Genomic DNA, 23324 nt, shown 5'->3' with positions numbered 1-23324 from the left:
AAAAATCCCTCTTTCTGCAGAACTCAGCATGACTGGAAAAACGGCTATATTCCAAGTTAGGATACAGATACCATTAATAGAAGTAAATATAAAATGTCTAATGGGGTACAAATAGATATGTTGTGAACATAAGTAATCAGGTATTGGGATGGGCTGCCCAGGGAAGTAGTGGATTCTCCATCCCTGGAGATATTTAAAAAGAGACTGGATGTGGCACTCAGTGCCATGGGCTGGTAACTGCAGCGATAGTGGATCAAGGGTTGGACTTGATGATCTCTGAGGTCCCTTCCAACCCAGCCAATTCTGTGATTCTATGAAACGAACTTGAGCCAACAGGTTCAGGAGTTTCTCTGTTCCTATTGTATTTATTACTAATACTCATTATCATGTCACCAAAATGCCCCAGTGAAGAACTGTGCTGGATGCTTTTATACTCAGTACTGAAAACACCACCTTCCCTACAAGTTTTCAATTGAAACTGTGGCAAACATTGGACCTTATGTCACTCAAAACAAACCTATTGCAAAGAGCAGGATTTACTGTAAGGGCATAGAGCTCTTGAAGGTAGCACAAAAGGGCCTGGAGCACCTCTCCTTTGAGGAGTTCCTTGGAGCACCTTTGAGAGAACTGGCATTCAGTCTGGAGAGGGCTCCAGGCAGACCTTACAGTGACCTTCCAGTACCTTAAGGGGCCTACAGGAAAGCTGGGGAGGGACTTTTTCCCGGGGTATGTAGTGATAGGATGAGGGTAATGGCTTTAAACTGAAAAGGGTTGATTCAGGTTGGACATTAGGAGGAAATTCTTCAGTGTGAGGGCGGTGAGACCCTGGCACAGGTTGCCCAGGGAAGTTGTGGCTGCTCCCTCCCTGGCAGTGTTCAAGGCCAGGTTGGATGGGGCTTGGAGCAACCTGCTCCAGTGTGAGGTGTCCCTGCCCATGGCAGGGGGCTCAGAACTCGCTGATCTTTGGGTACCCTTCCTACTGAAGCCATTCTATGACACAGCTCATAAACGCGCTGGTGAGGATTTCTCCAGCCGGTTCCCAGGAAGAGGCTCCGTGCCGGTCAGTGACCCGACACATCCCCGAATGGCGCCCCTCTCCTCAGAGACCCCAACCGGGAGGCTCCTCCGCCTGGCTACGGTGACCTATCAGCTCTCCAGCCAGACCGCAGCCCCCTCAGACACCCGGCCTCAGCTGGGGCCTCCCCAAAGCCCCGTCTCGGCCCTACAGCAGCCGTGCCCCGGGGCTCCTCTCTGTCTCTTGGCTGCACGGAACGCACCCGGGGCGCCCCACCGCCCTTTCGCCCCCTCCGGGCCACCGTAGCCGCCGGAGGAGGTGAGGGCGGGGGGCGCGCAGGGGCTGTCGGGACGGTGCCGTTAAGTTGGACGCGGGGCGGAAAGTGGCCCTGGGAGTGAGGGCGCGCGGGCAGCGCTCATTGGCTGGGACGGGGTGCGGACCCCGTAGAGAACCGGGAGTCCCGCGGGCCTGAGCCAATCGGGGCAGGGGCGCCGGGTGCCGGGCCCGATCCCTGCAGAACCGCCGGACCGGACCGGAGGGGAAAGAAAGGGGTGGGGCGGGGCGGGTGTCGTCCCGTTGCCCGCCTTGCCAGGTGGGCGACGGCGGTGAGGGAGGTTGGGGGTCTCGACGTGCCGCGGGGAGGGTGCGGAGTGCGGAGGGCGGCCCGCAGCGGGGCCTCGCCGTGGCGGGAGCGGAGCGGGGCCAAAGGCAGGGCCGGGAGGCTGTGGGACGCCCGGGTTCATCCCGGGGCCTCCGGGGATGGAGGTGCGGAGCGGAAGAGAAGCCCTGTGCGAGTCGGGAGGAGTAGGGGAGGGGGAATGGTCAGCCCGATGATACCTCGGGCAAAGGCCGAGCAAAGCCGGTTGCAGGGTTTAAGTTTCCTGGCCGGTTTTGTCTGCGCCCCTCTCGGTGCTGAGAATTAGCGGCCTAAAGCTATGCGGAATCATCCCGGAAACTTTTGGCTGAAGGGTGGTTATGCTTTCAGGTGAAGGAAAGGCTTTTCTTTTGAGTCTTGCTTGTTGCTAGTTTAAAGTTTCCCAGAGTAAAAAGCTGACAAATAAACTCAGGAAATCTGGAAGGGCTTAGCTCTTACAGCGGTGTCTGCCAAAACAAATGGAAGTACACTGTTCCTGCCGGGGTTTATGCTTGTTTGTGTTTTGGTTTTGGGGTTTTTTTTGTGTGTGTGGCTTATTTTTGTGTGTGTTTGTTTTTTAAAGTATAAGCTCACTTACGAAGAGAGTTATCATCAGCTGTATCTTAGTGCGAAAAGATTTAGTTTAAAGGATTTTCGGGCGTCTCCTGTAGGATTGTGAGATGGACGCTGGTCCTTCAGGTTCAAACTTGCAGCCCTTCCCTGAGACAGGCGGTTTGATTCGAGCTGGTGTATCCCCATCTACTGGTGGGAAGTGAGTCCTTGAAATATCCAGGGCTTCGCTGTAGGCAGCTGTGAAGTCTTTGGAGATGATGCAAACATCGCTTTCGTCTCTTGATACCGTAGACGGGATGGATTTTCTTTTGTGAGAAGGAAAACATATGTTCCCTTCAAGAACTTAAATACTAAAAAATGTATAATATCTACAGGTTGAAAATTGTGTAACTAAATAAATGTCCCACTTGTCCAGAAAATGGCATAGATAATCTTTTTTATGAGTTGTGTATTTTTAATTTTTTGTTTCTGTCAATGTCTTTTCACTTTTTTAATTTATTTTTTGCAAAGGCAGGTGCAACCATGCAAGAAAGCATACGTTTTGCCTCATCCGGAGATGATGTTAAAATATGGGATTCCTCATCTCTAACTGTGCTGGAGCAGTTCAACCCACATGCACCCTCGCATCCAGTCAGCTCACTCTGTTGGGCCAGCAATAGTATCCTTTACCATTGCAACCATAGCTTTGTGGGTGTTTTGCAATATTTCAGTCGTTTGGGTTTTTTTAATTTTTTTTTTTCATTATTGTCTGCAAATCACAGGCTTGATGCAGTTTTTTAAGTCTTACATAAATAGATTTCTGTGTAATGTGAAGAAAATTTTGTGGTTCTCTGTTGAAGTGATTTACAAAATAAACTCATGCTGATAAATGCTTCTCAAGAGTTTTCCTTTAGGAGGCTAACACTTTTTTAATGATCATGATATGCTTCAATTGCTTGCCAACTGTAAAGCTTACTCATTTGTTTCTTCAATAGCTGATTACAATATTACTTTCAAGGCAGTGCTTAATTTACTGACAAGGTTGAACGAGGCAATTGCTAGTGTAGTGCAGTTCTATGCATAGTGTAGGAAGGAAAATGGTAATAAAAGGTTTGTTTGTTTTCCTTGAGCAGCTTTTCATTGATTTTCATAGTACTTGGTAGCATTACTCTTGTGGGCACTGTTGTTTGCCCTGTCTGTAGCATTTACAGAGGAAGGAGAGAGACATTGGGTGTGTAGGAGAACAGCCATAGGGTGGTGGTGATTTATCTATGAAAATAGATCCGGGCCATTTTGTCTTCTCAGCTCTGGTCTTGCAAGCACACTGTAGGATAGTGAGATGAGGTGTTAAGTGAACAGTTTTTCTGTCTGTCGTGGGAAAAGGCAGTAATGTCTGATCTTGATGTGAAAGAAAGGCAGGATGCTGGCACATTACTGTTATGTTCTGCAAGCTCTGAGTGTCTGCCCTTTAAGTCTGCAAATAAGTGGATGTATGAAAAAAAAAGTTCAAGCCATCAGAACACAGATCAGTATTTTAGACAAGGAGCTTGCAGAGGAATTGGAGCACAGTTACAGTGTGTTTACCAAACTTTACCTGTAGACAGTCTGTCTTGTCATGCTTGCTTCTGCCTACTCTACTCTTCATCCCCCAGAACTGGAACAATGAAATATCATAACACTGTATGTGTCTGAGGCTTTGTTAATTTGTTAGCATTGTGTTTGCTTCTGTATATTTCAGTAAGCTAAACTGGTGCCTAAAAATAATGAAAGAAATTGCAAGCTTTTATCTGCCTACCAGTTCTTAGGTGTTAAATTAAGCCAATTAACCTGTACTCTTAAATAAGCAAATCTAAACTCACAATGGGCATTGGCCTGAAGACGTACAGGACATGGGTCTAAATAATTATTTAATTCTTTTTGTGTGGCTGCTCTGTGGTTCTATATTGAAGGGTTTTCTTATATCTTTGAAGTACTTGGTATCTTAAGAGGTTCTTTCTGGGTTTTTGTTTTTCTTCTCTCAATACAGAGGGAGACAAATAAGCAAACATTGTACTTTAGAAACTACATGGTGAAATTCTTCAACATTTGTCACAGGCAGGATTGTTCTTTAAATCCATAGTCTGCTAGTAGCAAGAAATATTGCTTTGAACTCTGGTGATAAATGGGGCTCTTACTTGGGGGTGATGGGGAAACAAAATTGTAGACTAGATAAGCTGCTTTAGCAGTAAAGAGCACTTAAATAATATATGCCAGTTTTTTCTCCTCTGAAAGAAATTGCTCTGACTTGTATTAGGAAGTAAGGGAAGTTAATGCAAGAGGTTCTTAATGCAGGCTTGGAAAATAGCCTTATGTTTCTATTTCTGGGTCCCTTCAAGGTACAGTACTTTAGACTGTTTAACCAATCCATCTTCTGTTTGGTGAGGGAAGCTTACTGTTGCTTTTATTAATCACCAGTGTAATGCAGTTATCGTCCATAACTTCTGACTAAGACAGATACCTGGCCACTGCTTCTGCTGCTGGTGATAAAATAGTTGTTTCGAGCTGTAAAAGCAAGGCTGTTCCACTCTTTGAAATTGCTGAAGGAGTAAGTATGAGTTATGCTGTTCCCTGGTTTTGGTTTGGTTTTTTTTTTTTTTTTTGCCCCACTCCACTTTATGTACTGTTTGCATCACATCTGTTTTGCATATTTGGGTCAGTTTAATTTCGGTATCGTTATGATGGCATGTATGTAAAAACATTTCCTTGTGCATAATTAAATACATATAAAGAGTGGAGAGAACATTGCTTCCAAAGTGGTTTTACCCATAAGAAAACACAGACTGTGGTTGTGTTGGCATCAGATGCTGATAGCTTTCTGCTGGGGAAATTTGCCTGCTGAGCCTTGGTGTGCCCAATGCAACTGGTGGTTCAAACTTCATCTAATGAGTAGAGCTCAGCTCAGGGTTGAATGTCATTTTCCAGCTTGATTTGTCAGTATTATGCATGCCTATGAACTGTAGGTTGAAAAACATGGAAGTCTATATAGGAGGCTGATCTTGAAGTGTACATGAGGTAGCTGCGGGAAATACCTGAAATAGGAGAGCTTCTGTTATGGTTGGTTTTTTTTCTCCTCTTAAACAGGAGTGTGGCATTATAAACTTGAGAAAGCTGGGCTTAATTTTAGAAGATTCTCTTGACATGGTTACTTAAAGGACTTGTTAAGTAGTCTAAAAGATCCTAATTATTCTCCTTGAATAGCTGTTTAATGCTAATTTGGACTGGAAACTTTCTGAAAAAGTGTTCAAACCAGGCTTCTAGGTTGCTGAAGCAAACACTTTCAAAGGTACAGTGTTAGTACTGGAGATTTCACTAAATCTGCTCTATAGCTAATGCAGTCCTTTCCAGTTTTACCATGTTAGTAATTAGGTGGGCTTGTTTTTTTTCTTAATTCAAATCTTGGGAACTTAAAAGTGAATTTTCGACTTGATAGAACCGAATAATAATTTTTGCTCAGTGTAGGTCTGTCATTAATTTGGGTGTCTTTCTCAAAAGCTGGTGATTATTTAAAAAGAACCACTTTATGGAATTATGAGGCTTGCTGCTATAATATTCCTTGTAATGTTTAGGGAATGTGGAGTGTATGACATAGACAACATCTTTTATTTTCTTTGAAGGAGTTTTTCCTCTAAAATTAGCATTTTCTTTGTAGAAGTCAGTACCTGATTAGAAGTCTGTGATTGTAATTTAGACAGCTGTAATTTAAAGGGAAAAGTCATATTGAAGGAAAAGTCACTAAAAAAGTTTGAAATGGGAATGGGAAAGTGTGAACCTTTGAGAGTTTATTAATGAATGTATTTATATTTTAAAGTATGCTAAACATATGTCCAAACTGGACTGAATTTCAAATGCCTTTTGATGGGAAATTATTGTAGTGCACCAATAGTTTCATCAGTCAGTGAAGATAAAAACCACATCAATATGCTTTTAAGTAGATTTGATTAAATCCCTTAATTCTATTTTTTACACACCTTTTTTTTTCCCTTCTCCATCAGGCAAAACAGACGTGTGTGAGCTTGAATTCTAGTTCTTCATATATTGCAAGTGGAGGCCTTGATAAAAGTGTTAATATCTGGGATCTGAAATCCAGAAAGGTTTACCGTACCCTTCAGGTAAGTTTGGCTGAGGAAGATCTGTAGCTTTCATGACTTCCAGGTTGTGCTGGCAGTATTAAAAATACTCTTTCTTTAAGTTACCTGTGTGTAGGATCAAGCTCTCAGATATCTGTGTGTAGGATGAAGCTCTCAGATAGGAGCTAGCACACATGTATGACTTCTTGAAGTCTTTGTTCTTTCTATGCTGTAAATATGAAATTTAGCAATTATACTTATCTTGTCTTCAGAGTACAATTCTATAGTGATGCTTGTTTAAATATTCAGAATAGGTTTCTTATTTTGAGAACTTGTATTGATATTCTGATGGGATTTTTTCCAAGGGCAGAATTTCAGGTAATGGCTGTTTCTGATATGTCAAGCAACAAAACACATTTGTATTTGTACAATATTGTAGTAGAAGTAATGTTATGCAAAATCTGCACGTGGTTGTTGCCTTTCAACTGATCTGATGTGAATTCTTTAAAACCTTGTTGTGATGCACAAAGCTTAGGATGGTCTTGTATATTTCCATTATGCCTTTAGAAGATGATTTGTCCTCATTTAAGAGCAGAGTTAAATGAGACAATAAAACTTTAGTTTTTTTATTTTTTCTCGTACTTTTAAAGTTACAATTTAAAAAAAATTACTAAGCTAATACAGTACTTTAAAAATCTCACTCTCCTTTTTGTGCTAGAAGTACTTGATTCTCTTCCACTTTGTATTCAGCTGCAAATGACTACTGAAAAGCTACTTGGTAAATACATATGTGTTAATGTTAAAAGCAACGGAAGGGAAAGTTTGCAATAGTATGTCAGATAAACAGTTTATTCAAATATCACTGGTTTCTGGAAGACTTCACATTTAAAATTACATTAACCTTTGGTTATCTCTGGTGGTCTTATTAAACTATTGCATATAATTACAGCATCATCTTTATTCATTAAAACAATCTGAAAACAATCAGTGATTAAAATATAATGGCTGATCTTCAGTATGATGTTTTCTGGGATGTTCCATAATAACTCTTTAAATAATAAGTCTTAAATAATATTTTTAATGTTACAGATGGTCAGAAAAAAACATCAAGCTGAAGTTTTTCTGCAAAAGCACAGATTAGGAAGCAATATAGTTATCCTGAAGGTCTTTAACCCTTTCCCTCTAACCTCCTGTCCCCACAGGATCATAAAGATGAAGTCACATGTGTTACGTACAATTGGAATGATTCCTATGTTGCTTCTGGATCTTTGAGTGGTGAAATTATCCTACACAGTGTTACCACCAATCTGTCAAGTACTCCCTTTGGTTATGGAAGCCGTCAGGTAGGCTTGCTGTATTAAGTTCCTTTCAGGTATGAAGCTTTAATTCACAGTGTTTAGAAATTGAAAGTATCAAGATTCTTTTAAGTTTTGTTAATCTATTTCCTTTTAATTTTTAAGAGTGAATTTAGGTAAAGGGAAAATCAAGCCGTTGTGTGTATATAAGTTTTAAATAATAGGTAACATTGAAATACAGATTTTTCCACTACCTTTATTTATATGAAAGTTACAGCAAATTTAACTTTATAGACTGTCTCCTCAAGAGCAAATTTCCACCTGTCTTAGAACCAAAAAAAACCCTGGTCAGCTTTACAAACCAAAGCATGATTTCAGTGCACTGCTTAATCTATGTTGTTGCAAAGACAAAGACTATGTAGCCTGGGTTCTGATTTATCCAAAGTAATCAGAGCCATCTGTACAGTAGGAGTGAATATAAGCCTGCATTTGGAAATAGTAATTTATTTAATCTGAAGATCAAAGTTGTAAAGCTGCTTAAAGAGGAAAACAGTGAGATTTTTAGAGTACCTACTTGGGTGTTTAGGTAAGATTTGGATAATTAGTTTAAAGGAAAACAGTGCAAAAGGCAAACAAAAAAGCATGTGCACTGCTTAAGGGTCTTGGTAGGATTTCTATTGCAATGCCTTTTTACAGATTTGAAATATACTGGAGATTTATGGGGTATTATTAGGAGAATTCCCTTGGTTCAAGCACATATGCAGTAGTAAATGAGCTATGTTGTCCCGTTGGAAGTTTCAGTGTGAGCTCTTAGAGTGAATGTTGTCTTAGGTATAAGCCAAGTCTTAGTATTCTGGGCTTTCTGTAATTTTCTAATCAGTCACTTTTACAGAGGTAGGAGCTGCCTAGGGGATGCAGAACTGTTGCTTTGGTCTGAAACCTGACCTTTAGTGTTACAGGGAATACTAAAGTTGTAACTTAGTCATTTTCTGTTACTGCAACAGCTTTTTTAATCCTAGATTGCTGCTAGAATGTGAAGTTCAATTTTTCTTCTGTCTAGCATGAACAATGGAACCTGATGAAGAATCTTTTACAGCTTCATAGCATCAAGGGAATTGTGGTATACTTTCTGGTGAAAAATCTCCATTAAATCCAAACTATATCTGCTTTTAGGTGCTGCAGTGCCTTTGATCCATCACCATAGTCTCAAAGCGAAGGAAAATTGTACTTCATACTTGGTTTGATCTTGAACTGACTATATAGATGGGTTTTTATTCTTCTGAGCTGATTGTTACGATCTTACGAAAGACATGGATGTGAGGCAGGAGCTACAGAGGTGTCGATGCCTGGATTATACAACTGAGGCAACTATCCAGAGCAGGGACTACGTCTGTAGTTAGTTGGAAAATTAAGAAAATGCTTCTTAAGTTGATTTGCATCAACCTGTGTGATATGCTAAAGTCTTTCCCCCAAAAAGTAGTGAGGAATAAGTGATGCAATGAATAGTTACTTTGGCAGATGAAATCAAAAGGTGTGCTGCAAAGCTGAGTGACCTTTAAGATGGGTAAAGATACTTGAAGTGTTAAATGAAAGTAATTGCAAGCATAGACTTATTATTCACTTTCTAAAAGGTCTATAACATTTTCTAAAGGGGGGCAGCCTTAATTTAAAGTGGAATCTGAGCTTCAGTGGTGTAACAGAATGGCTACTTGTATGTCCCAGTTTATCATAAATATTATCTTTGCTCTTACGTGCAGGAACAGCTTTATTTGGATTGGCTTTAGGTTTTAATTGGTACTTCCATACAACTGCAGGATTAATTGTGAGGTGAAGCAAATAGCTGAAGACTTGTGTAATTTGTTAAATATGGAAAATTTGGGAAAGTTTAGGGGCCCATTTTTCTAAGAGTAAGCTTGAATAGATAAGCAGTGTGTTGTCCTGCTGGATCCTGGCACTAGCTGTCTGGCTTAAGAGGAGTCACCACTCCCTAGTAAATTTTTTTTACAGTTGTGGAATGTGAAGTCACAATAACCTTATAAAATCTAGCTTGTCTCTGTTTGATTCTGCATGATGGAATTGAGTTTCCTTGACAGTTAATTTCTGATATTGTATAGACTCTACAAGTAGTATAATAGCCCAAGGTTGCAATGCATCTTGTGGCTTTAAACAATTTTCTTCTCTTATGAGTCTTGGCCTATATTCTATTAATTGATTTTGATTCATCAACACTTTGGTGCTTTATTAGAGTTGAGTTCTTGCACAGGGTTGTTTGCAGATCCCATAATTTGTCTTTGCTGTTGGTACTCATTTAGACTACCGAATTCTTATCTGCTTGCTTTTGTGAGCAAGAATTAAGGTTTGTTTTGAAACATAATGTTTGTTCAAGTCTTCACTGTCTGGTACTATTCTCCTAGCAACAGGATTTAGTTTAGTTGTTTGTACAGCTGGCTGATTTGTAAAGAAGTGTGAGTTCTGGTCACTTCAAGTAGTGAAATAGCTTTAAAAGCTGAAATACCTCTCAAAGACTGTCAACTGTGTTTACATCCACCTTCTCACTTATAAGGCTCACTAAGGTTTTGAGGAGATTGATTACCTTATTTAAAGACAGTACACTTTCTTAATGATGTTAGACTGCTTTTGGTTTAGTTACGGGCCTTACATCTGTTTTCCAGCAGTGAAAAAGCCTGAATGTAACTAGTCCTTAGTAATGGGCCAACCATTTTCTGGAATACCCAGATCCTTGTTTGGCTGTCTTACTGTGAAGCTTAGAGATAAAATGTACGTTTATTTTCTACAGAAAATTACTCAAATCCCAGCTAAAGCAACATGATGAGATTGGATTTTTGTGCTATAGTGACTGGCAAAATGTTCCAAAGAGGGCTTAATTTTCTATTTGTGCTGTCAGCCCCTTGTTCTAGACCTGTTTCTGGTGGTTCTGCATGTTCAAAATTTCCAGAGATCAGCAGTTGTACTCACTAAGATAAAGTGAAACTTGCTTCATCCTTGCTGGTTTGGTTTTTCTTTTTTTCCAATCTTGGCAAGTTAGTTCTAAAACATGGCTCTTTCCATATAATTGTGTCTTCCTAATACTCTTGAAATTATTAATGACTCAAATAATGAGAAAATGGATGACCCCTTCCCACTGTTTTTCACGCACTTTTTTTTCCACAGTGATAGTGGATTAAAGGTTGGACTTGATGATCTCAGAGGTCCTTTCCAACCCAGATGATTCTGTGATTCTGTGAACTAGCTGCTCTTTAAGGTTCCTTACAACCCAAACCATTCTCTGGTTCTCTGACCTTGATCATAAAATGGCAATGAGCAACCAAAATCGATTGGATCACACAAACGTACCTTGCAGCGTAAGATATGTCAGGATGAGTAATTACAGTACAGAATTGTGGAAGTGTTAGGAAAATGTTTTGAAGATCATGCAAAATTTTGGTTGTGTGTATTCAAGAAAGATTCAGACTGAGGGAGTTGCACAGGCTGTGGTGGCAATGAAAAACTAGACTTAGGAGACTGTTTCAATGTTGATATAAAAGTAAAGCTTCAAAGAAGGTGAGGTGGCTGTTTTTTAAAGGAGGGAAAGGCAGTACTGGGGAGTGAATTGGTGCAATGCATACATATATGCAATGTAGGTCATAATTCTTAGAATAGAATTCTCTGGTTCTGTAAAAAAAATTAATGTGGAAATTGGGCATTGTTACTGTAGTTAGAGCAGCAGGGTTCTGAAAGATCATCTGGAGGAATATCGTGGGAAAAAATACTTACCTGCTTCTGAAAGGCAATTTAAGATCCTGTATTATATGGTTTTGTGATAGGCTGCATGTGAGAAACCAGGCATGTTATCCTCTTCTGTGATGCCTACTTTGCAGGACCTCCATCCTTGCATAACTCTGAAGTCCCTCTTATCAAATTGACTGAATTCCACTCCATTGATTTTTTAAGTACTTGGTTATAAGGTGAACATTTGTGACAGGAGACCAACCAGTGAAATAATGATATAGCTTTTCCCTCATTTAATTTTAGATGTGTGGGGTTTTTTTGTAATGTGTATTATGATGGCATCGTATTTGCTGAAAAATCAAGAAATCTTTCCAGAATGTTTTTGGTACCCTGTACAAAAAAACCCGAAAGTCTGTCTCCAACAGCAAAAATAACATTGTAATGTGAAATGAACATTTTTTTAAACAATTGTTTTTTAGAGTGGTCAGTTTTTGTATACTGTTCTAACTGAATATAACATCTGTGTTCCTAACATGTTTGGTTGATTGTTAAAATAATTTAATTTGGTGTTTAATAGTGGTATTACGGTTAAACTTTTATGTGTGTTTTACAGCCTATTCGATACTTGAAGTATTCATCCTTTAAGAAATCCTTGCTGGGCAGTGTTTCTGACAGTGGAAATGTAACTTTGTGGGATGTAAATAGCCAGATCCCATATCATAATTTTGAAAATGCTCATAAAGCACCAGCTTCGGAAATCTGCTTTTCTCCAGTCAATAACCTGCTGCTTGTAACTGTAGGTTTTGATAAAAGAATTATTCTCTATGACACTTCAAGTAAAAAGTGAGTATATTAAAGACCTTTCATTTAATAGTATCTTTAATATTTAATTTAGAACAGCTGAAATGGTTGGCCTATCACTGCTGGACAACCTGTTCTGTAGACCTTTTAAAATCTATATTTAAAAAACAACCAAATAAACCCCCCAGACAAACAAATAATGAAAAAAACCCAAGGCATGTGAGAACTAATTGTGGTGCAACATGTAATTGACTGCTCCCAAGTGCTTGTGTATGGGCTTTTTCTGTCGATACTAAGCAGTCAGCTTCTAATGGTTATCCACAGCCACCTGGGATTAGATTTTCTAATTCAGGATACAGGACCTAGCTGTTCTTAGGTGCTCAGACGTAGTGAGGTAGTAAGTCTTAAAAATTGCAGACTATTGCATGAAAAAGCAGGAAGTTTGGGGCATAGGTGATGGAGCCGTGTAGTAAGGAGTGGGATGACAAATGGTTTCATGGGACTTTGATTCTAGTGTGAGTTGTGCTCTTACCCTAGCTGAATAAAAGCAGGAATCTGGCTCTAGTTTGGAGGGGGTGTAGTAAAGGAATGCAAACGGGGACCTGAAGATCCCAGGAAAGGTTAGAGTTCATAGGTTTGGGAAATCAGATGATGTATGCAGTGTGATTGCTGCTGGAAATAATGATACCATTGAAAAAATCAGTGTCAGAACAGCTTTTATGAGGGCAATTAAATCCTGTCCTGTTGAAATCTTTTGGGGCATATGCAGTCTTTAATTTGTTAAGCATGAACACTAGTATAAGCCTAATCCACTGTTCTGCAAGGTATTTTACTGAATGTACTTGGCACTGGGAAAGTGGAACTGCTCACTTATATCTGAACTATGAAAGCTTTTTTTTTATTTTATTTTTTTTAGATACTCTTTTTGAAATGTCTAACTTTTAAACCCTAAAAGCTTCTTTATCCTGTCCTTTCTCCTGTTTGAAGATTACTGACAACAATAGTAGCTGATTTTCCTCTGACATCAGTGGACTTCATGCCTGATGGTACCACTTTGGCTGTAGGATGTTCCCGGGGAAAAATCTACCAGTATGACTTAAGACAACTGACAACACCAGTGAAAACAGTTATTGCTCACAAGGGCTCTGTGAAATGCATACGTGTTCAGTTCTGTAGCACTTCTTCCAAGGTAAAAAAACCTTTCCTGTTTATTGCTGAATATGCATATTAATGAAAGAAAGACATAAGCTTAAGTTTTAAAAAAATGTTAGCACCTAATTGCTCAGCGTTATGGATGCCAACAAAAATGGTTCATAGCAGCGTAGAGGTTATAAACTGCTCAATCTGAAGTGCCGTTTTTGGAAGTTTTAACAGAATTCCTGCCCCCTAGCCTCAGAATAAAAATGAATGAAACTTTAGTCTTCAGTTTCCTGATGTGAACATGCTGCCACGGTAGATCAGTTTGAGGCGTCTTGTACTCATTTGTAGGCAGTTACACAAAGGTCTATAATGGCCCTTCTGCTTCTGGAGAAGATGTAGAGCTGCCTGCCTGTCTTGAGATATTTTGCATGGTCTTATATGGTCTTTTGCAGGCATATATAAATGGTGTAGAAACAGATTAAATAGCAGAGAATATTTAAGAGGTTTTTCCAAGACTTAATTAGACTCAGCTCTATCAGGAAACCCTGTACTTTTACTCAGTGGAGATGAAGAGACCCTCTAAAGTTGATTATTTACCACTCAGACTTTCCTTTCCTAGTATACTTAACAGCTCTGAGTGGTTGTCTATTCCTTTACAATTTGGAGTCCCTAATAATGTGATCTCTTTTTTTTTATGCAGTAACCTAGGATGAAAATTGGTTCATGCCAGGTTGCTCCATTGTTATTTCATGTTCTGTTGCTATTTTAGGGGTCCATATAATTCATAGTATTCATATAATAATACAGTTGTTTCCCTTGTTCTTTGGGTTACATCAAGATACTTTTTTTATCTTTGTAAAGGTATATCATGTAGAGAACCTTTGCAACTAGAACTGAATTTAGAAAATATTTTGTAACAGAATATTGCCTTTAATTTTTCTTCTAGCTGAAGTACTAGTCACTCTTCTTGACTTGTTGTATTTTTTTCTTCAGTCTAACCCTACAGGTTCTTCAAATAAGCCTGCATCTAAAAAAGTAGAAGTCAAAGCTGGTAGTAATCTTGGAGGTATTCAAAATGTTGGCATAAAAAATGTTGCCTCTCTTGCTCCAGCAGCAGTTTCATCTCATATGACATTGTCAAATGAAAGTAAGGGAGGAGAAGTTTTTCAGGAGAAAACAGGTAATGTCTTTTTCCTGCTTTTTTGGTATTATGTAGGAGATGGAAGGAATAGTTGATACATTGACTGTTGAAATTGTAAAAATTTCACTGAGGGAAGGGCATTTGAAAGAACTCCTGTACTGCATTAGACATACTATGTGACTGTGGGAAGTTAATTGGGTCTTAGCACAAGCTTTAGACATCAAATCTAAAATTATAGACCTGAAGCACTGGTGTGTATTTAAACTTTAATGGAGAAACCTCCATGGGTAAAGTTTTGGGGATGTCTCTTGCATTCAGACTTGCCAGAAAGCACATTATAATCTACACAATTTCTTTATGGAATGCAGAGCTACTGGTTTGTAGTTCTGTTAATGAGCAGGCGTAACAGACCTCATGTGAAAAAACAAAACAAAACCCCCAAACAATCCAACCAACAAAATAAAAGACAGGAAAAAAACAACTAGTCAAAAAAACCCAAGTGAGAACTGTATTTTTGTCTGAGGCATGTTTCCAATATCACATGGTAGGAAAGATGTTAAATATAGTTGCAATATGATTAGTTGTATAACTGTACTTGCTGTTTGTGCTTCTGAAATTAACAAGTTCTTTAAAAGAATTTTCAGCATTATTCTGAAATTCTTCCACAGTGTGAAATGTATTCTTAAAGTTTCTATTTAATTCAGGAGTTCTGAAAACATGGTCAAATCACTAACACTATTAGTCTGATTGTTGAAAAAAATCCTCAATCCATTTTCATTCAACAGCACTTTTCCCCTTTTTAAATAAGGAGAAATGCATTTAGCAACAGTAATTAGGCAATAAGCCACTGCAGTCCATAGGGATGTGTATTAATGACCTCCCTTGGGTAGGCAGTGAAGAACAAGGTGAAGTAAAATGCTTCCTATGTATGGAAGAAGTGTTGCTACCCAACATTACTGAATAGCGTGGAAAATTTTATTTTGATTAAAATATGTAATTTGTTACCTTTATTTGAAGTTAAAATGGCTGCTGCGCCTTAAATAGGACCTTGTGGTGTCAGTAAATGTTCTAAGAAAATAAGGCTTACCCAGCAAACCAAATATTTTTTCAGTAAACTGAATACTCAATTCAGAAGTAAAGACCTCTGTATACTTTAGGGTCTTTAAACTTAAAAATGGGAATAGCTGAGATACCTCAAACTTCACTGTTCTGATGATAATGTTCTAGACCCTGATTACAGGGTTCAACTTTGGAGAAATAAAGGGCATTCAGTAAAGTGATCTGATAGCATATTGAAAAAAACAGATCTATTCATACAGCTTATAAATGGACTGGGGCTTTTTGTCACAGGGCATTTTCAAGTACAGAAGTATAAATAAAGTCAGAATGTGATGAAAAGTTTGGATGTGCTTTGAACTGGCATCCCATAAACTTCTGTTTAGCAGCTGTGCTCTGGTTTAAGTACTTACTACATTTAGATTACTGGGAATGGGTAAAAATAGACAAAAGACATTTTACCCTGTTTATATTAGGCTTTTTCCATGTAGGAGCCTCTAGATTCTGGCACAGGTTGATCCTACACTTCTAGTTTGACTCAACATGCTAAGTATTTACTTAACTAGCAAATGTAGTCCTATCTATGTGTTACATATGACACATCTGAAAGAGCTGAAATTGTGCTATATTAACACATTTGAAAGTGAAATCTTAAAGCTGAGGCAAGTCCAGTTGATGTAAATACCTAGACACGATTAATTGTAGTTATCTACATAGTCATATTCAGATCACTTGAACAAGTAATCCCACATAGAAAATGAATTACAGGTTTTATGAACAGTGGTGTGTTCTTTTTTTTTTTTTTTATGACAGGACGTACAAAGTAAAGCTTTTGTATGCACAGGTGATTTGTTTATACGAGATTTATTGATGGATTGCATAGCACCAATGCCCTTCGCTTATGTTTTAACTTAAGCAAAATGCAGGCACTTAGAGAATTAGGACTTCTGTGAAGGAAGAGTTGCTTGCTTACAGTCCTGTTTCCAAACATGAGAAATTGTGAAAGTTTTTTAGGTGGTCATCTTAGCAGTTCAGTTCACTTCTCCATGTATTTCTCATCTAAAAACTGTAGTTTGAATAATTACTGGGATTTTTTTTTATTTAATATATGCTTTTGTTCCTCAAACATGTCCCTAGTACCATGCATACAAAAGCCAATTGTTTCCCCCACGTTGGGTCAGGATTGAGGCTTAAGGTTGGAGTTGAGAACAAGCTTCTTTTATATGCAGCTGTAACCCCACTCTGGTTCTTAATATTAGAAATAAGCAGAGAATATCCTGACATCAGGTAACCTTTAAAATAGATGTTCCATAGAATTTGTCTTAGAATGCTTAATGACCCCAAGTGAAGCAGATTTCTAAACTTGCATATAAATTTAAATATTTTGGTCACCTGAATGTGATAATCTTGGCAGAAGGTTCACTCTCTAGTTTTCATTTCACCATAAATCTGCTGCATCCACCATGTAGATTTATCTGAAACTGAAAGCATTCTCCATTTTAACAACTCTCCTTCTTAAAAAGAGGAAAGGAATCCCACTGTATCATGTTTTTGTTAGTATCTTAGTTTCTAGTTATAGTCACTTGTGATGACATCCCAGATGACAAAGTTAAAGCTGACTGTTTAACTGGAATCCATAGAGGTTGTAAAGTCCTACCAGGCAGCATGCTTGCTGTGAGATTGCTTAGAGATAATGTTTGTTATATTTGGAAAACTTAAATGGCTAACTGAATGTTATTTTCCTTTTAAGGCTTTCCCCGTAGTTGCAGCTTGGATGTGATTCCATCTAAAGAAACAGATCATGGAAAAAGTGCAGATTTAAGTAATTTGGGTGATTTGGGTCGAAGTAGTATAGGAGATGTGTTTTCTCCTGTCAGAGAAGGTAAGTTGCTAATACTGAAATTTGTAAATTGTGATTCATCTGCATATAGAATGACATTTTTGACATTTTTGTCTTACTGACCACTGTGCCTAGATAGTATTTGAATTTGTCTTTGATTATGAACTCCATGCAATAATTTAAAAATTGGTGTAGGCTTCATTTAATAAACAATTAATTTTTCTATGTTTTGGTATTTTGTAGATATAATTGCAAGCAAAGGGAATGAAGATCCTCAAGGAAAAGGAGATGGTAAACATATTTTCAGTGTATTTTCCTTTTTCTTGCCTTTGGAGTCCTACACTTGTTCTTATATGCTAATTTTGTCATACCATTGAAAATAAACAAGAAAGTAGACACTGAAACTAATGAACATGTCTGGAAATCATCTCCATGTTTTGAGGTGCTAAGAGACAAGATGGTAACAGGAAAACCAAGAGCATGATCCTGTAGTGATTTTTTTTTTTCTTTCTCTTCATGTAATTTATAGTGATGTATGGAGACTTATAATGCTTTTTTACTTTCATAAGGAAAGTTTCAGCATAAGTTGGATTTAAGGATTTAGTTTTTATGGTGTGCATTTTTAGGTAATTTATTAATTTATTCATTTTTAATTTGGGTTCTGTGGATGTGCAGGCATTTTATTTGTGGGCTTGAATTGTTTGTGGTCTTGTTTCTTTTTGACCCATGTGTTTCACTCTTCCTTTTTAGGTGTGGATTTTCAGTCCTACCTTTTGAATTTGGATTATCTCCCCCAGCTCACCGCTGCCTTACCAGTAAAAAGAAATCCAGTGAGCAGTAGTGCACAAGGGATACAGTCTAGCCCATTACATGCACTTGTGGGATCTCCAATTAAAGAAGAAGGAGAACATCTAAGGACTGAAGGGAATAAAATAAATCTTGGAAAACAAGAATCAAAAGAAATCTTAAAGCAGGTATACTATATTAATTTTTGTTATAAGTAATCCTTTTAGAATCTTGACAGAATACAACTGCTTAAAGAAAAAAATCCTTAATAGCACCTCCAGTGCATCTTTTTTGACAACCCTCTTTCCACTATTGACACAAATCTGTAAAATTCCATTCAGTTTAAGGGTGCTGGCCTTTAGCAATGGAAGATATAAATATTTCTCTTTAAATAAGATCAGTTTATAATAAAGTTCATATAGAGCAAAACTGAGCTAGCCTGGGGAATATTTCAAATTTTCTGAAAAATGAAGCATGATCAGGTTTTGATTGCACCATGATGATTGCTTGTTGTTCATTAGGTCATTCCCACCCTTTTTTCTTTCCCTGTTCTCCACCTTCCTTCTTTTATATGCTTCTGCTGAGACCCTGTTTGATTTTTCTGTAAGTCTGAGTTTGCTAGGAATAATGTTTATAATTTCACCACAGCATGTTTGATGGGAAAATGAAAAGCCCCCTACCTTTTGCACTCCTTTCTGTGTGTGTGCAGTTAAGCTAGTTTTGAATATTTTAACAATGAACTTTCAAGATGTCTTGCTATAAAATTAAAAGCCTATATTCATGAGTAGATTCCTAAAAAAAAAAAAAAAAAATTTTGAAAATGCATTTCTGGAAACTTAGTCTTCAAGTACAATTAGATAATTGTAATAAGTAGAGTTAATCTTCTTTTTAAAAAATAATTATTCTTTTACTGTCAGCTTTCAAAATCAAGCTCATCAAGTGCAGAATCTGTAACTTTAAGTCCTCCATCATCATCCACTGTTGTAAAGGCTCCTGATACAAATGAGAGACTAGTGAAGAATATTCAGTCCCATCCTGCACTTGATTTACCAGTAAATGGTACTACCTCAATAAGTAAGTTGATCATTTTGGCTCAATTTTATGCATGGTTGATTGCCAGCTGATGTGTAACCTGATAAAATGGCTTTAGTATTAAAACAGGAAACATTCAGTCTTGATTCTTCTGTAAATTCAGTTAGCCCTCCTGAGACATCTCTGGTTGCCTCTGAAAAGTGACTCATTCTAAATCTGGTTGGTTTTTTTTTAATAGGTAATATCTGAGATATGATATTGACAAGCTTAGAGACCAATAAAAATCCTGTTGTACTCTATTATGCTGTTTTGGTTTTAAAAAAGGTAATTTGTTTTACCTTTAATTGTAAAGGTACGAAGATAACATCACCTGTTACTGCTGGAGTTGCCAGTTCATTGTCAGAAAAAATAGTAGAAACTATTGGGAGTAGCAGGCCAAATGCACCTCTGACATCAATCCAAATAAACTTCATTCAGAATATGATACAAGAAACAATGGATGACTTCAGGTACTGGTATTCATGCAGAACACTTTTTTTTTTCATTGACATGTTTTCTTAGTAAGACATTTTAGCATCTGCTTGGACATATTTTCTATTGCATTAGAAAAATGACACCATATATAGCCCTGATCTTGTAAGTCTGGGTATGAAACTTTATTTTTCTTAGATCAGATGACTAATTACAGTGATGTGTCTGAGGGTTGTTAAAGCAAAGCTTTGCCACCGTGTTTTCAGATGAGTGTTTCAGTACTTCTTGGATGGTAAATTTATCAATACAATGAGGTTTTATTACTGTTTTAGCTATGGACTGATTTCTTTCCTTTCTGCTGGGACAAGGGTGAACGGAGATTGCAAGTTGACATTGTGGAGAGTTTAAGATGGTTAACTTGTAGTGTCATTGTTGTTAGCTTGGCATGTATAAGGAAAAATACTGTGCATATTTCTACTGGTGAAGCTTGACATAATGTCTGTTTTGTAAATTATGGTTAGAGTCATGATGGTGATTACTTTGTGCTTGTGGATACCTAACTAACATTCTGCCTATGAAAGAAATAAGTCAAGTTAGCATGGATTTAGAGTGGAGTTCAAAGGAGATGGAACAGTTGAGAGTTGTATCTAGGAGATTACTTCCTAACCTATGTTTACAATGAAGCAGGTTGACCGAGATGGTAGAGGTGAAAAAGGATTCCCAGGTTGTACTGCTGTCTTGAAGAGAAAAAATAATGCAAAACTAGCTTATTAGGTCTGTGTGCTATGGCTGTTCCATCAGCAGAAAAATACATTAAATGTTAGTAAATGTCTTTACATAAGAATACATTATAGTAAAACTCCTCTGGGCTTTTTTTGGCCATAATCACATGTCTGATTAAAAACTGTAACTTTCACATAACTTAAGATGCAGTCTATGGGTTGCAGTTGTTATTTTATCTTCAAAGTTCAGTGTTCAGGGATCCCAGGGTTGGAAGGTATGCTTGTCAGGCTTGTGCTTCCAGTGTCTGAGATCTGGAGTCTCAGTGGTTCTTTTTCTCCTGACCTACACTTTCTGAAGTGGCTGGCAGGCTCTGCTGGCCCTGTTCCCATGTGTAGGTTGTGAATACTTTCAAACTGAATGTAAAAGGTTGTACTGAGGGCAGTTAGAGGGAAAGGAAGCTATTGCAAGCTTCTGATTTATATAAATACCTTTCACCCTTTGGAATCTGAGGAAAGGATTTTTATTGCTCTTGCCTGAAATATATTCCTCTTCAAGTAATAGGGGAAAAGGAAGCAACCTTAGAAAAGGACTGAAAAGCTGCTTGTTTTTTTGGTGGTTGTGGAGGTGTTTTTGTGGTGTTGTGGAGGTGTTTTTGTGGTGTTGTGGGGTTTGTTGTGGTAAACTGTCCTTGCTGTTCCTAAGCATCAGGAAATACTGTATTAGTGTAGTAATCAAAGGGTATTTCCAAGCTCAGTTCTTGCAGTGTGGAATAGCTGTCCGTGAAATGTCATTTCATGAACAATACTGTGACTACTTCTTAGGTAGATTACCCTGGAGCATTCTGTGGGTTTAAAGATAATGTATCATTTATCACAGCTGATGTTTTGGGTCCTCTTACAAGAGTGTTGAAAGTTGATGTACTGCAAAGCTCTATCTTCACTTACAGATAAATAAATTTCTGTGATACTTGTGAATGGTAAAAATCAGAAGTTTACAGCCTACAGTTCACAGTGAGAAAAAAACTCTCAATCTCATCACATCTCTTTTGTATTTCTAAAGAGAAAAGATCCTAAATATTTTGTAAACCAAAAATGGTACTCAGGAAAGTCAATGTCATAAGAAAAGTATTGCAGAAAATAAGTGACAGAAAAGTATGTTTCATGGCTTGAAGTGGTTTTTGATTTGTGTTATAAAGGTGAGGAACTGTGAAGTCTTGGGCTCTGAGGGTTGGAGCAAATTGCTGTTTCCTAAATAAACCTAACTGTTGTCCTTTTGAAATTATTCCCCAGGGAAGCATGTCATAGAGATATTGTGAATTTGCAAGTGGAGATGATCAAGCAGTTCCATATGCAGTTGGTACGTACAGAGAGCATGGTAGGAAATACATTTTCCCAGTTTGTTTTCATTTTCAGTAACACCAAGGCATGCCTACACCCTCTCTGAAAACTGAAAATCAATTTTCTTTATTAAGAGCAAGAAAGGAGAAGATTTAGTGTGATGCAGGGGAATTAATAGATTGAAACTATGAATTGGAATCTGTTAAGCTGGTTTATGCTTGATAAAAAAGGGAAGTTATGCATTGGGTAGGTATTATGAATTCCATATTTCAGGAGTTATAAAAAGACAAAAGAGAAACAAATTCAGATGTCCTGTGGACAGGACCAAGAGCTGGGGTAAGGAACAGATGGAGTTCAAATAGAAAGCTTCTCTTACAGGTACTGCATGCATACTGAACTGTGTTCTTTAACTTTGTCTTTTTATGAGTCTTTGTTGTTTTGATCTGCATTAAAAAGCCCTGTTCTTGATGCTGAACATTTTAATGGTACCTGCATTAGCAGATTCTCAAACTCAAGAATTGCAAAATATCCTTTAAAATATTTGCTAATGAATTAATGATCAAAATACTGTACATCAGCATAAAAATATTTTGTATGAAGTTTTAAAAAACAGCATTATCTAGGTTATTTTCAAAAGGGATATGAAAATAGAGAGACTAAAACTGCAATAATTAACCTTGTAACTGCTGATTAGGGCTTTTTGTTCTTTTCTCTAGAATGAAATGCATGCTTTACTTGAAAGATACTCTGTAAATGAAAGCTTGGTGGCTGAAATTGAGAGGCTGCGAGAGGAGAACAAAAGGCTGAAGACTCACTTCTGAGAGATCCACACTGCTAATTTGATTAGCATGAACTCGCTACAGGCCATGTGCTGCTTTTGGCAGATCATCCATCATCACTGAACTATTGTATGAAGACCTGCTATTACTTTGAACATGACTCTTCTAAATAAGTGGTTTAAAATACTATATGTAATTATAGAATTTGTTACAGAGAAATGCTGTATGAAGAACTTTTGCAAAGTCATGCTAACCACCTTGAAATGCATCCTTCGAACAGAAAAACAAAAAGGATAAGTACACTATCAGAGTTTTAGCAATATGTGAAGTGCCTTTTTCTAAACAAAATGAAACCAGGACGGATGCCTTTCCTGTGAGAACTTTCTGATACACCGACTTTTCTATCTGTTTTTTTTGTAGTGCTGTTTGAAACAATCACTGTAGCTTGCCTTTCAGATACTTCTCTTGGAAAAAAGGGGAGAGAAAGCTCAGCTTCTTTATGACGTGGAGCCTTCTTTATGAGGAGCCGGAAAGTACAGTAATAAATTGATTTTATTCAGTGGCAACTCTTCTATCCTGAGTAAAACTAGAGCTTGAAAATATTCCCAAATTCTGTAAGCTTGTCATTTGTGCTTCTCTGCTATCAACTTTGGTGTTGCAAATGTTACTTCATCTGCTCTGAGATCTTTGTTATGACTTTAGCTATGAAGCTAGAATTCTTTTTACTTACACATATCTGAATATTACATTAGCTTGTCCAATTTGAATGCAACTCTGGACTTCAAGATGTAGGTATACTCAGCTATTAATAATACAGCATTGTGTAAATGTGGTCTTTCAATCTTTGACTCAAGCTTCTCTTGTGGCCCCTCCCCTTCCTTTTGACT

At 37.8% G+C, this 23324-nt stretch overlaps 1 protein-coding gene across 3 annotated transcripts; it reads left to right on the top strand.

Moving 5' to 3' along the window:
- The first annotated feature begins 1275 nt into the window (after nucleotides 1-1275).
- On the top strand, nucleotides 1276-22645 carry NEDD1 (NEDD1 gamma-tubulin ring complex targeting factor). 3 transcript variants are annotated; one of them, XM_030469008.1, is made up of 15 exons: nucleotides 1276-1333; nucleotides 2733-2880; nucleotides 4691-4785; nucleotides 6233-6349; nucleotides 7510-7650; nucleotides 11945-12174; nucleotides 13120-13321; nucleotides 14266-14452; nucleotides 17220-17351; nucleotides 17553-17600; nucleotides 18060-18283; nucleotides 19013-19169; nucleotides 19480-19636; nucleotides 21611-21677; nucleotides 22375-22645. In XM_030469008.1, the coding sequence occupies exons 2-15, from the start codon at nucleotides 2745-2747 to the stop codon at nucleotides 22477-22479; spliced, it is 1998 nt and encodes a 665-aa protein (XP_030324868.1). In that variant the 5' UTR covers nucleotides 1276-1333; nucleotides 2733-2744; the 3' UTR covers nucleotides 22480-22645. The 3 variants fall into 3 exon arrangements, with proteins under 3 accessions (XP_030324868.1, XP_030324866.1, XP_030324867.1); XM_030469006.1 differs by lacking the exon at nucleotides 1276-1333 and adding an exon at nucleotides 1456-1607 and having other exon boundaries at nucleotides 2737-2880; XM_030469007.1 differs by lacking the exon at nucleotides 1276-1333 and adding an exon at nucleotides 1456-1607.
- The last annotated feature ends 679 nt before the right edge of the window (nucleotides 22646-23324 follow it).

The sequence above is a fragment of the Calypte anna genome, chromosome 1 (genome assembly GCF_003957555.1).
Source record: "Calypte anna isolate BGI_N300 chromosome 1, bCalAnn1_v1.p, whole genome shotgun sequence".
NCBI lineage: Eukaryota > Metazoa > Chordata > Aves > Apodiformes > Trochilidae > Calypte > Calypte anna.
The sequence above is the reverse complement of the archived record's forward strand: the minus strand, read 5'-3'. Positions and strand labels throughout refer to the sequence as shown.